General features: G+C 40.7%; 1 protein-coding gene across 4 annotated transcripts in view; it reads left to right on the top strand.

The window, feature by feature from the left end:
• The window catches only part of WDR19 (WD repeat domain 19), a 109,947-nt gene that overhangs the window by 43,500 nt on the left and 52,666 nt on the right, over positions 1-13,781 (top strand). For all 4 annotated transcript variants that reach the window (XR_003612767.2, XM_028126579.2, XM_028126571.2 and 1 more), the window contains 5 exons: positions 3,320-3,469; positions 8,421-8,568; positions 8,689-8,893; positions 11,290-11,449; positions 11,651-11,761. Coding sequence is in view for 3 of the 4 variants with exons in the window: in XM_028126579.2 (XP_027982380.2) it covers positions 3,320-3,469; positions 8,421-8,568; positions 8,689-8,893; positions 11,290-11,449; positions 11,651-11,761 (774 nt within the window). In the remaining variant the exon portion in view is untranslated. The remainder of the gene's footprint in view (positions 1-3,319; positions 3,470-8,420; positions 8,569-8,688; positions 8,894-11,289; positions 11,450-11,650; positions 11,762-13,781) is intronic.

The following is a 13,781-nucleotide window of genomic DNA, read 5'->3' as shown; positions in this document are numbered from 1 at the left end:
GGCTGGCTATTGGGAATAGTTACTATTCCCATTCCCTCTAATCCCTTTGGATGGTTCTTTCCTTGACCTTGTGGTTTTCGCACATGCATGCAGTGATCAGTACCTGCTAAGGACTCACGGTGGACCCAGGGCAGCTCCCCAAACTTGTCTCTCTTGTACTCTGCCCTGCAAAGCCCAGCCCTCTGTTCTCCCCAGACTTTCAGCTCCATCTCCTCAGTTTGGGGAGCCATGCTCTGCCTGTACCCTCCTCCCTTTGCCATGCCTTCAAAACTCTGAGAGCAAAAGCTGGAGGACTCACTTTGGAGGATTGTTTCCAAAATCTCAAGCAGAAATTGTTCTTTGTTGTCTCATTCCAGTATCTTGAAAACTTGTTTTTTCATGATTTTTGTCTACTGATTTTGGTTGTTTGGGGTAGGAAAGTTAAATCCAAGCTGTTACTCTATCTTGGCCTGAATAGAAGTCCAAGATGTTTTGTGCTTTTATTTTAATTAAACTTTTTATTTTGAGATCATTGTAGATTCACAGGTGGTTTTAAGAAACAATACAAAGTGATCCCACATAAGAAATAAAACAGAGAGATCTAATATGCTCTTTTCCTAGTTTCCCCCAATGGTAACATTATATAACATATCATAATCAGGATATTAACATTGATAGTCAAGATACAAAATAATTCTATCACCACAAGGATGCCTTCATGTTGCTCTTTTATAGACACCCCCACTTGCCTCCTGCCCTCACCTCAACCTTAATCCCTGGTAACAAAGTTATAGTTACAACAAGGGTTACAACAGGGGTTGAACTGTATGAGTCTACTTGTATGTGGATTTTTTTCAATAAATACAGTACCTGTCTACTTATTTGTGGGGTTTTTTTCCAATAAATACAGTACTGTAAATGTATTTTCTCTTATGGGTTCTTATAATATTTTCTCTAACTTCATTGGAAGAACACAGTATATAATACATTTAGCACACAAAGTATGTGTTAACCAACTATTTATGTTATTGGTAAAGGTTCCAGTCAATAGTAGGGCTATTAGTAATTCAGTTTGGGGGGAGTCAAAGTTATACATGCGTTTTCAACTGTCAATGTGGGGGTTCAGTAACCTTAATCCCTGTGTTGTTCAAGGATCAACTGTAATCTGTTCTCCATTTCTGTAATTTGGCATTTCAGCAGTGTTACATAAGTAGAATCATACACCATGTAACCTTTGGGGATTGGCCTTTTTTCACTCAGCATACTTCTGTGGAGATTTATCTGAGTGATTGTGTGCATCAATAATTTGTTCATTTTTATTGCTGAGTAGTATTCTATGGTATGGATATACCAATTTGTTTAAGCATTCACCAGTTGAAGAGCATCTGGATTGGTTCTAGATTTTGACTATTGCAAATGAAGCTTCTATAAACGTTCATATACAGGTTTTTGTGTGAAAAGTTTTCACTTCTCTGTAATAAGTTCCCAGAAGTAAATGTGAAGTTACGACTTCACATCCACTATGATGGCTATAATCAAAAAGTCACATGATAACAAGTGTTGATGGGGATGGAGAGGAATCAGAACTCTTATACACTGCTGGTGGGAATGTAAAATGGTGCAGCTGCCTGGCAGAACACTCTGGTAGTTCTACAAAAGATTAGACATAGGGGCACCTAGGTGGCTCAGTTCGTTAAGCATCTGACTCGATTTCGGCTCAGGTCATGATCTCAGGGTCATGTTATCCAGCCCTACATGGGGCTTTGTGCTCAGTGGGGAGTCTGCTTGAGATTCTTTCTCTCCCTCTCCTTCTGCCCCTCCCCCTCTCTAAAATAATAAATAGATAAATAAATAGACATAGCTACCATATGACCCAGGAGTTTCATTCTAGTTTATACCCAAGAGGAATGAAGATATATGTCCACAAAAAACTTGTATACCAGTGTTCATAGCAACATTATTTATAATAATCAAAAGCTGGAAACAACCCAAATGTCCAAGTGAACAACATATGGCATATCCATACAATGGAATATTCTTTCACAGCAAAAAGGAATAAAATATTGATATATACTGCAACATAGATGAACCTTGAAAACATCATGTTAAGTAAAAGAAAGCAATCACAAAAGACCACATTTTATATGATACCATGTATATGAAATGTCCAGAATAGGCAAATCTATGGGGATAGAAAGTAGATAAGCGGTTGCCTTAGACTGCAGAGGGGGAGTGGGACAAGGTTGGGGAAACTCAGGAAAGACTATTAAATGGGGCTTCTTTTTGAAGTGATGAAATGTTTTAAAATGAATTGTGATCAAGTATTATACAACTCTGTGAATATACTAAAAGCCATGGAGTTGTACATTTTAAGTGGGTGAACTGCATGGTATGTGAGTTATACCTCAATATGCTATTATTTAAAATAAAAGTGCAGGCATCTTAAAAAAAAAAGAGAAAAGGATCAGTGAAGGATATCTGGGTGGGTCCATCCCGGGCTTCTTTATTCTGTTCCATTGATCTCTGTGTCTGTCCCTTCACCAATACGACACAGTCCTGATTACTACAGCTATACAAAAAAAAAAGTTTTGGAGTAGTCTAAGTTTCCCACCTATTCTTTTTTTATTCAAAATTGCTTTAGCTATTCTAGTTCCCTTGCCATTTCATATAAATTTTAGAATAATTTTGTTTTATATCTACAAAAAATCTTGAGATTTGTTTTGGAATCATATTAAACTTGTATATTAGTTGGGGAGAATTAACATGTTTATTATGGTGAGTCTTCCAATCCATGAACACTGTGTGCCCTCCATTTATTTAGGTCTTCTTTGATTCTTTCATCAGTGTTGTATAGTTTTCAGCATCCAAATCCTGTGCAAGTTTTGTTAAACTTATACCTAAGTATTTCATCTTTTTTGAGTGATTGTAAATGGTAATGTATTTCTAAATTTTGGTATCTATAGTTCATTGCTAATATATAGAAATACAATTGATTGCATGAGGTGGTTTTATTTTAATTTTCTAATTGGTCTTAATTAACAGCAAAAATATTTAAAAATAACATGATTTGAAAATTATTCTGAAACAGTAAGGATATTTCCTATAAGTGGAAAATCTGAAAGTTATGCTTTAATATCACTAAGATATTAGAACTTACTGTTGAATCACATGTACATTCTCACTTGCTTGGATTTGTACCTTTACATATAGTAAATATTAGTTTTAGACTCTTCCTGCATGAAAAATATGGTACATTTTCTCTTAAAATTGGAAGTGTGTTTAAGTGCTTAAAGTATTTTCTTGACAATGTTTGTATTTCTATTACTGGGTTTTTTTTTAGACTGGTGTTATTCAGTATTTCTACATCGAAGACTGGCAATTTGTTAATGATTATCGACATCCTGTTGGTGTGAAAAAGATTTTTCCTGACCCAAATGGGACCAGATTAGTTTTCATTGATGAAAAAAGTGATGGATTTGTCTACTGTCCGGTAAGTCTGGAAGATTTCTTAAGCATTCATTTTTTTAAAATGTAATATACAAAGAAAAGTGTTTTTAATGTATATTATATATAAAATCATTTTTTCTTAACTAGTTCAAGGATTAGAGTACTTCGTTAAATCATGTTTGTGATCCATTTTTACAATTATTTACATCAAGAAAACTTTCCATTATTCTGCAGTTTTTCATAGTGTCAGTCCCAGAAAGATTTTTTTTAAAGATTTTATTTATTTATTTATTTATTTATTTATTTATTTATTTATCTGACAGAGAGAGACACAGCGAGAGAGGAAACACAAGCAGGGGGAGTGGGAGAGGGAGAAGCAGGTTTCCCGCTGAGCAGGGAGCCCGATGTGGACTCGATCCCAGGACCCTGGGATCATGACCTGAGCCGAAGGCAGATGCTTAATGACTGACCCACCCAGGTGCCCCCCAGAAAGATTTTTTAAATGGAAAAATAGTTATATTCTGTACCACTTTAACCTTATTTACTGGAAAATATTACAGTACATCTTGATTTAAATGACTTTTCTCTCCAGGTATGCCATAAGCTTCAGAGGGCAGGGACTCCTTTCTGCCCACCTCACTTGATTTTCCTCTTGCCTTAATGATCCTGAACAGAAAGAAAAGGTATTTTTGAATAAGATAGATTAAAAACAGATGGACCCTTTTTAGAATCAGTTACTCTTATCTTTATACATCCCTTACTGTTTTTTAAAATAAATTAGAAAAGGGAGATGGGTTTTTACATCATTTACTATACTTGGATTTTTTTCTTTATTTACTTTTGATATCCAGTTAATGATTTAGTATGTTCTTGGTCACAGTTCACATAGCCTACAACTGCTCTCAGATGCATCTTTTTTTTTTTTTAAGATTTTATTTATTTGAGAGAGAGCGAGCACGAGCAGGTTGGGGAGGGGCAGAGGGAGAGGCAGATTCCCTACTGAGCAGGGAGCCCAATGTGGGGCTTGGTCCCAGGACCCTGAGATCATGACCTGAGCCTAAGGCAGACCCTTAGCCAACTGAGCCGCCCAGGCGCCCCTCTCAGACACATCTTAATAACTGTTCCCCTGGTGTCTGTGCTTTGCCGCTCAGTGGAGACCACTTTCCCCTCACTGTCCACTTCACTAGGTACTGATTCTTCCCTCCTTCCTTCCTTCCTTTTCTTCCTTCCTGTCTGTCTCTCTCTTCCTTTTTTTCTTTTTTTTCTCTTTTTCTCTTTTTCTCTTTGATAAATTTTTGTTATCTTTGATAAATATAACAGTTTTCCACAGGAGCATCTGGATTATTTAAGCAAAATTCCCAGTGTGCCAATTCTCATTCAACGCATTCCTCTCCCAGTCACAGAACACATGAGGAAGAAATGACATAAATAGGAAGATAACCCTGAGTTCTTTCTACTTGATCAGGAAATCCCTCTTGGACAGATCCCCTTTCTGTAACAGAGCCCCCGTCCGAGCGGCCCGGCTTTCCCGTGTGGGCTCACCACAGATGGAAGCTGCTGCTGAGGGTACCTAGGAGGCAGGCGAGGAAATCAGGGACTGACAGGAGTTAAGTCAGAACTGGGGTCTGACCTCTAGTGAAAGGGTGAGGAGTTCAAGCAGTCTGAACGAGTTGATGCATTTTTCTTTCACCTTTTACAGCCCTCCTTTCCTTGACAGTTTCTGTTAAAGAGGCTACACGACCTTCCTCATTGAGTTCTTCTGGGGTTTCAGTGAGTTGATTCTTCCAAACACAGGATCTGGCACGTGGTAGCTATTTAGCAGGTGTTAGCTAAAGCCCCGCCTCTTTATTGCTTTACCACCCTTAAACCCCTCCAGTTCCAGAATTATCTCACTTGCTACTGCCCATTCCCACTCCTATTTCCAACTCTAACCTGCAGCTCCATTATGTGTTAAGAAAAAAATGTCCTGGTGAAACAAAATCCACACAAAAGCCTGAGTGTGTGAGAGCACAGGCCCTCTCTAACCCAACCTGTGGGCGGCTGTTTGCTTTTATCCAAAGTGAGATCTCACTGCTAGGTTAGATATCCCAGGGGAATATGCCAATACCCAAGGGAAATATGGTGCCCACAGGAGTGAATTCCTCTTGTAAATAACACCAGCTCAGTCTTTCTACAAGTAAGGTGAGCTTGGCAGGGAAGGGGAAGTCGGGCTTGTGGTGCAGAGCCTTCCCCACTGCCAAGGGCACAGGAGGAGGCCCCTGGCCTCCAGCCCAGAGTGCCGTGCATTTGATTTGATTTGATCACTCATCCTGTCATAGTGTGTTACTGCAGCTTACTCTTCTACTCCACTTCAGTGAATCCGAGAGAAGCATTGCTTCTGTGGTGTACATACATGACAATATATAATTATTCAGGGGCGCCTGGGTGGCTCAGTCGGTTAAGCATCTGCCTTCAGCTCAGGTGGTGATCCCAGGATGCTTGGGTTCGAGCCCCATGTTGGGCTCCCTGCTCAGCGGGGAGTCTGCTTTTCCCTCTCCCTCTGCCCACTCCCCAACTCGTGCTCTCTCTCTCTCTCTCAAATAAATAAATAAAATCCTAAAAAAAAAAGAAAGAAAAGAAAAAATATATAACTATTCAGATGACCACTGTTCCTCTTTAAAGTTCTTATATTTACGTGCCGGTTCCCTCATATGTATATTTATTCAACCAATTTTTCCACACTGTGTGCATGGTAAGGAAGCGACTGACATTATACAGGAGAATTGGGAGAGGTGACTTTGTGTGTGTGTGTGTGTGTGTGTATACACACACACATACGTACATACCAGCCTTGTACCCCATCACTCTCTATAAGCCCATTAAGGATGACATGATATCTTACAGGAAGTTCATCAATAGGTAGGGTGTGGAAGTTAAGCACATGGACTCTGAAGACAGACAAACAGACCTGGATTTAAGATTAGTAATAATAACAACATTTTTGTGCTGAGTACTCTTCATATATATCAGGTATCTCTTAATCCTTATAGCAGCCCCAGAGATAAATGCTCATATATTTTTTTAAAATAAACTTTAGGCCCAAGCTGGGGCTCAAATTCATAACCCTGAGATCAAGACTCACATGTCCTACTGACTGAGCCAGTTGGGCGCCCCCAACAAATACTCATACTATTGGCCATTTTATAGGTGAAGAAACTAAGGTTACAAAAGTAAGTAACTTGTCCAAGGTCACACAGAAAATGACATCTGGGGTCTGAGTCCAGGGTGGCTTCCTCCAGAGCCCTCACTTTGATCAGAGTCCCAGTTTCACTGTTTATAAAATGGGTGCAGTTCTACCTACTCAGTAGGTTGTTATGTAAAAACAAAATGGGACAATGTACATAAAGCGTTTAGTGCAGTGCCTGCCATGTGATGAGTGCTCAACAAATGGTTACCTTTATAAAAAAAAATTCTGCCCCCAGTCTGGTGGCACTGATGTGCTCATCTGCACAAACCAAAGGTCAGTGTCACACGGTGGTTAGAAGCATAGACTGGAGGGCCAGACTGCCTGCTGGGTCCAAGTCCTGGCTCTTGAACTTACTAGCTGTGTGACTTTGGGCAAATTTCTTTGTGCCTAAGCTGCTTCATCCGCAACATGGGCATAAGAATGCCTATCTTGGGGGTGCTGGGTTGGCTCAGTTGGTTAAGTGCCTGACTTCGGCTCAGGTCGTGATCTTGGGGTCCTGGGATTGAGCCCCATGTCAGGCTCCTGACTTAAAAGCTCAGGTCATGATCTCAGGGTCCTGGGATTGAGCCCCACATCAGGCTCCCTGCTCAGCAGGGAGTCTGCTTCTCCCTCTTCCTCTGCCCCGCCCAGCTCGTGCTCTCTCTCTCTCCCCGCGCCCCCCAGTCTGCTGTCTCTCTCTCTCAAATAAATAAAATCTTTAAAAAAAGAATGCCTATCTTGTACAGTATGAGGTTAGAATTAAATGAGGTTGCATATATATAAGTAATTAGCATAATACCTGATAAGTAGCACTATCTAATAGAAATATAATTAGAACTACATATAATTTTAAATTTTCTGCTAGCCACAATTTTTTAAAAGAAGATAAAAAGAAACACGAAATTAATGTGAATGTATTCAACCCAATATTATCACTTCAGTATGTAATCACTATAAAAAATGAGATGTTTTACCCTCTTTTTCATACTAGCTCCCTGAGATCTAGTGGACAGTTTCAAACTTACACCTCAGTCAGACTAGACGCATTTCAGTGTTCAGATAGCCACATGTGGCTGTGAAATAGTAGCTACTATATTGGACAGCATAGCTCTATAGTATTATTCTTTGCAAGAATCTTACATTTCATTCTTATTTTGAGAGCAAGGTGGGGTAGGGAGGAGGCGGGTATTTCTCAGATTCACATTCAGGGTATATATAAGCCTCTCTGCCAAGGCCCCTGGAATATGTGCATTGATTTTTTTTTTAATAGCTTATATCACTAACAGTACATTTTATATTTATTGGAATGCATTCTAGAGAAGCTTTTGAAATAAAACAGACGTGGTGGAGTTTATTTGATTTTCAAATATGCATGAATTAATTTGTTTCTTCTCTAGCTGGAGCGTTTCTATATCAGGTATTGAAAATTTTCTGAACACAAGTGTGTTCATAGTTTAAATTTCTGTTGTCTTCAGCAACTTCAACCTTTTTTTTTCTTAAGCTGAAGCTTTGTGTCCAGACTTGTCTTTTTTCCTGAAAATGCACCAAGTTTTAGATAAAAGTCTTGATTTGCCGTACAAACCACAGGGTTTTTTGTTTGTTTGTTTTTCAAGTGGGATCTAGTATAGGAATAGGAAAAGGAACTTTTTTCCTGCTGTGGCTGGAGTGTTGTTGGGGTGAACGCGGTGGGAAAGCTACACCAGCCAAGGCAGCAAACAGGCTCCTACCAAGGCCAGCGACGACGATTTCAGTACGGACTTGGGGCAGATCTGTAAATCCCGTTTTGTAGGTTAATGATGCTACCTATGAGATTCCAGACTTTTCACCAACCATTAAAGGTGTTCTTTGGGAAAACTGGCCAATGGATAAAGGCGTATTTCTTGCTTACGATGATGATAAGGGCTACACTTACGTCTTTCACAAGAACACGATACAAGGTACTTAATCACTTTTTTGTTGGTAAATAAATTTCTATGACAATGAAATTAAAGCATTCCTTTCTGAGTTATTTGCTGAGGATCCACTTTCAGCATGAAGATGTCTGTTTTCCAATCTAGGATCCAAGGTCATCTTGGCCGGAAGCACCAAAGTCCCCTTCTCTCACAGACCTTTGCTGTTGTATAATGGGGAGCTGACCTGCCAGACACAGAGTGGAAAAACAAACAACATCTACCTGAGCACCCACAAGTTCCTGGTCAGTTTAAAAGATGTGGGACCTAGCGAGCTGCAGCAAATGCTAACGCAGACTTTAATGCTCAAAAGGTAGGACTCCAAACACTTCTCAGGAGCTTCTCATTTGCTTTTGTGATTTTAAAGGTCAAATCCTATGAAAGTCGATGGAGATGATAGTATTGGCCTTGTGTACAGGATTATTGTGAGGCTCAGATAAGATCATGGGGATGAGAACGTGCGTAAGTTCCAGAGGAACTACTGTTGTCCTAAGCCCTTCAGAACAGAGAGGTTCCTCATCACCCAAACAGCACACTTACTGTGGAATTCTAATAAGCCTAATTATTTCAACAGTATCCTAATGTCAACATAAAAAGTTTGGTTTTGCCTTGCTTGGGATTTCCTTTTTCTGCTTTTTCTTCTTACCTGTTACGGCCACTGTGAGTCTTCCTTTGTGGCTCTGACCACATCTTAAGTGTTGCTGTTCCTCAGGCTCCCATGAGCCCCCTCTTCTCTTCTCTAATGATTCTTCCTAAATGAATCTCCTCTACTTACTTGGCTTCAGTAGCATTCACAAGAGGCTGACTCCAAAACGTGCATCTTCCCCTTAAAGCTGCATTTACCACTGCCTACCAGTTGTGTGCTTGGGAGTCCATGAGCTCCTCACGCTTGCCCTCTTTAAAACAACTCATCTTCCCCAGCCCCCTCTTCCCCCCAGTCCTAATCCCACATACACATGTCCCAACACACCCACCCACCAGACCCTCTCCTCCCTGCACGCCCCTCGCCCCATACTCACACACGAACTCAGGCCCTCACGCAGAGTAACGTACAAGGCTATCAGCCGACTGCTGTCTCTGCTGATAGCCTCATGACAGACTCATCTGTTCGCCACACTTGAAAATACCAGTCTGATCCTCTCACTTTCTGCTGGAGATCTTTCCCCTTGGCTTGAAGAAGAAATCTGTCCTTCTCAGGGACCTCAGTATGACGTACTGGACCCTTGCTTTAATACCAGCCTCAACTATCCCTTCCCCCACTCCCTCTCTGTTCTGCTGGCTGCTTGAATGTGACACTTTTCATGATTTTTTGCCTTGGCACATACAGCTTTCTCTTCCCGGATGCCCTTCCTCTATGTCTGTCTGCAGTAACTCCCCATTCTTCACACTCAGCTGAGCCATCTCCTGCTCCAGGCTGCCTCCCTGGCAACCCCCTAGCCCCTGGCAGCCTGGGTTGGAGGCCTTCCTGGTGGGCTGGTTGCCACGGGGCCATAGACTCAGTGGTTTAGAGCACTTTCCCCCCTACTGCTGCGTGATGGTCTTGGGAGGTCTCTAAGCTTCACGTTTCCGCATCTGTAAAGGAGAAACGACAATATTCCTTAGTGGGTAGGGTTGTTAGGGTAATTCAGTGAGAGAATTTATGCAAAGCATTTGGCACAGATTCACGTATTGAAAGCGCACAGGTACCTCTATCACACTGTGTCAGGATCATCTGTTGACTTACTGTCTCTTCCACCCTCCCCAGTCATGACAGCCTGAAGGACAATGACTGTGTGTTTGATCTTTGTATCTTGGTTCCAAGCACAGTTTCTGGCACAAAATAGGAGCTCAGTAAATGCGCGTTGGGTGGGAAAATGCGTAGGTGACTGGATGGATAGATGTAATACATGCATTGATGAAGCATGAAAGTTTAATGTTTTTAAACCAGAGGTCAGCAACCTTTTTCTGTTATGGACCAAATGGTGAGCATATCAGGCTTTAAAAGCCATGGGATCGCTCTCACATCTACCCAAGTCAGCCATTGTAACACAAGAGCAGCCAAGACAATCCCTAAAAAAATGGGCTGATTGGCCTTGTTCCAGACGACTTGGGTCACGGAAGCAGACCAGCTGACTGGATTTGGCTTGTCGGCCATAGTTTGCTAGCCCTTGTTTTAAATTTCCAAATCTGTAGGAGTGGAGTACTGTTAATGGACTTATGTGAGAACAGAAATAATTTTCACCTATGTGTGAAGTAAACCCAAAAATAAACAAACAAAAAGAGTTAGTTGTTAATGAAGGAGGGTGGTTACACAGAATAGATTCAGATTAGTAAAAGAAATTCAAGAAAAAACATTTTTTAAAGATTTTATTTATTTGAGAGAGAGAGAGAGAGTGAGAGAGAACACGAGCAGGAGGCAGAGGGAGAATCAGGCTCCCTGTGAAGCAGGGAGGCCAATGTGGGACTCGATCCTAGGACCCTGGGATCATGACCTGAGCTGAAGGCGGACGCTTAACCGACTGAGCCACCCAGGCGCCCAAGAAAAAAACATTTATCTGTACAATAAAGGAAGAAAAGTTTATGTAGTTTTTCCTACTTGGAAATGATGATTACAGATGAAGAAATGTTTTGCAAAATTTAAGACCTAACATTAAATTATATATAACCTGAAAATTGCCAACTAGGGGGCAAGTAGAGTTCCCTGATTAAACCAATATATTCAAATGCTAGGTTTTCTGATGCTTGGGAAATGTGCAAGCTTCTGGACGATCACGCTGCCTGGAATGAGCTGGCCAGAGCTTGTCTCCATCACATGGAAGTGGAGTTTGCAATCCGCGTCTATCGGACAATTGGAAATGTTGGAATGGTGATGTCCTTGGATCAGATAAAGGTAGGCAGCAGCTCATGAGAGTTACTACATTAGGATTTAAATGGTATTTATTCAATCATTTTAAGTTTCTGAGGTTAATCTTATCTAACGCATCAGCAAGTTAATTGATAGAACCTTACTGCTTCCAACTAAGCAAAGGCTTTAAAAAAAAAAAGATGAAATCCTTGTATTTCTTCTCATAAAAACTGCTCTTATTTATAGGGAATAGAAGACTACAATCTTCTGGCAGGACATCTTGCTATGTTTACTAGTGATTTCAACCTGGCTCAGGACCTGTACCTTGCATCCAGCTGTCCTATTGCTGCCTTGGAGGTATGGCAGCAGATAGGGATGGGAAAATCCCCTTTGCATTGTTAACATTTCTCAGCACCGGAAACTACATGACTCCCGCCTCCTGGAATTTAGACATTTCAGCTTTAAGACCCCTGAGTATTCATTAACTTCAAAAATACTTTCATTCTGTGTTCTGCGGAACCATAAAAGGCATGTTATTATGATGTTACCAAATAATTTCAAGTCTCACTGTGTCTGAAGAGAACAGATTATGTAATTTACAAAAACACACACACATGGAAACAGCCACAGTTTATCGAGAGCCCATGTGTGCCGGGCACTTTTCTAAGCACTTGACATTTTAACTCATTTAACCCTCACAACAATCCCAGGAGATAGTTGTTTTCTCTTTTGCCAAATGGGGAAACTGAGGTTACATGTATCTTTTACTTGGTGTATGAGATTCTCTTGTGTGTTAAGAGGTGGACCGAGGACCTTGGTTTCCCAGAGGTGAGCATTGCAGGGGAAGGACTAGAACAGGGGGAAGGACCTAGCTCAATGCAAGGGTAAAGTGGCTATATAGAATAGCAATTAAGAACAGGAACTTTAGGGTTTGACATGTCTGGGTTCATATCCTAGCTCTGTGTCACCCTGGACAAGTTATTTAATTTTTCTGTGTCCTGGGTCCCATTTCTTTAAAGTAGGGGTAACAATATCTGGCCTACAGGGTTGTTGTAAAGATTTAAAAATGAGGCTAGATCTTTTGCGACAGTGCCTGATCAACAGTAAAGACGCTGGGGCGCCTGGGTGGCTCAGTCAGTTAAGCAGCTGCCTTTGACTCAGGTCACGATCCCGGGGTCCTGGCATTGAATCCTGCGTGGGGCTCCTTGCTCAGTGGGGAATCTGCTTCTCCCTCTGCCTGCCACTCCCCCTGCTTGTGCTCTCTCTCTGACAAATAAGTAAATAAAATATTTTTTTTAAAAAATAGTAAAGACGCAAAGTGGTAGCTATCGTCATTAACGTTATCCTACCTCAAATCAGCATTTCCACAACTACATAGAGGTGTTTTGAAAACATACTTGCTATGAGTTTTACAACCTCATTTTTTCACATTGCTCTACAGCAAATTTTCATTTTTAAATTTTAAGTGAACTGAATTAATTTTAACAAAAAAAAAATTAAATAATTTTATATTATTTGCAATAATTGAGGACACCCTGAGAATTTTTCAGAACTTGAACTGGTACACATTGAAGTAGGACTGTGGTTGCAATATGAAGGCAAAAATGTCGCCTTAATTCTTCTGCATTTAGTTGTGAACACTTGCTGTGTGCTACCAGATTTGTAAAGGATTTGAGGTGATGACTTACCCGTGGAGAGGGGTGATTGCACCTGTAACCTCAGTTTGAAGGCTGAGGAGTTAGCTAGGTAAAGAGGTCAGAGGCACAGCCCTACTGCTCAGCTCTGCCAGGTACCAGCAGTATAACTTTGTATATAAAACTAGCTTCTCTTCGCCTCAGTTTCTGGATCTCTAAAATGGGTACAAGAAAAGTTCCTTGCAAAAGGTCCAATGAGGAAAAGTAAACAAGCTAATGCCCTTTGAATAGTACCTAGCAAAGAATAGCAGTTGAAAAAATATTAGCTATTATTAATTCTTTACAAAGTGTGAATAAAGTGGGAAAAGATTCTTTAGTGATTAGTTTATGTTTGGAATTATGTGCCAGATGAAGATAAAAGACCACAGGAGCCAGGAAGAAAGACACATTCACATTTTATATTTATGTTTGCTATTATTCATGTTGTGATATAGCTTCAGATTTTCTCAGGAAATAAAGTCAGTTCCTTTTTTTTTTTTAAGATTTTATTTACTTGTCAGAGAGAGAGAGCACAAGCAGGGGGAGTGGCCAGCAGAGGGAGAAACGGGCTCCCCACTGAGCAGGGAGCCTGATGTGGGACTTGATCCCAGGACCCCAAAGGCAGATGCTTAATCAACTGAGCCACCCAGGTGTTCCACATCAATTCCTATAGTAACGTATTTCTCATTTTTTTTTTATTATCT

This window comes from Eumetopias jubatus, unplaced genomic scaffold (genome assembly GCF_037043125.1).
Source record: "Eumetopias jubatus isolate StellerSeaLion01/CBP00866 unplaced genomic scaffold, mEumJub1_p1.0 scaffold_2, whole genome shotgun sequence".
Taxonomy (NCBI): Eukaryota; Metazoa; Chordata; class Mammalia; order Carnivora; family Otariidae; genus Eumetopias; species Eumetopias jubatus.
Note: the sequence above shows the minus strand (reverse complement) of the source record. Positions and strands in the feature narration are given on the sequence as shown.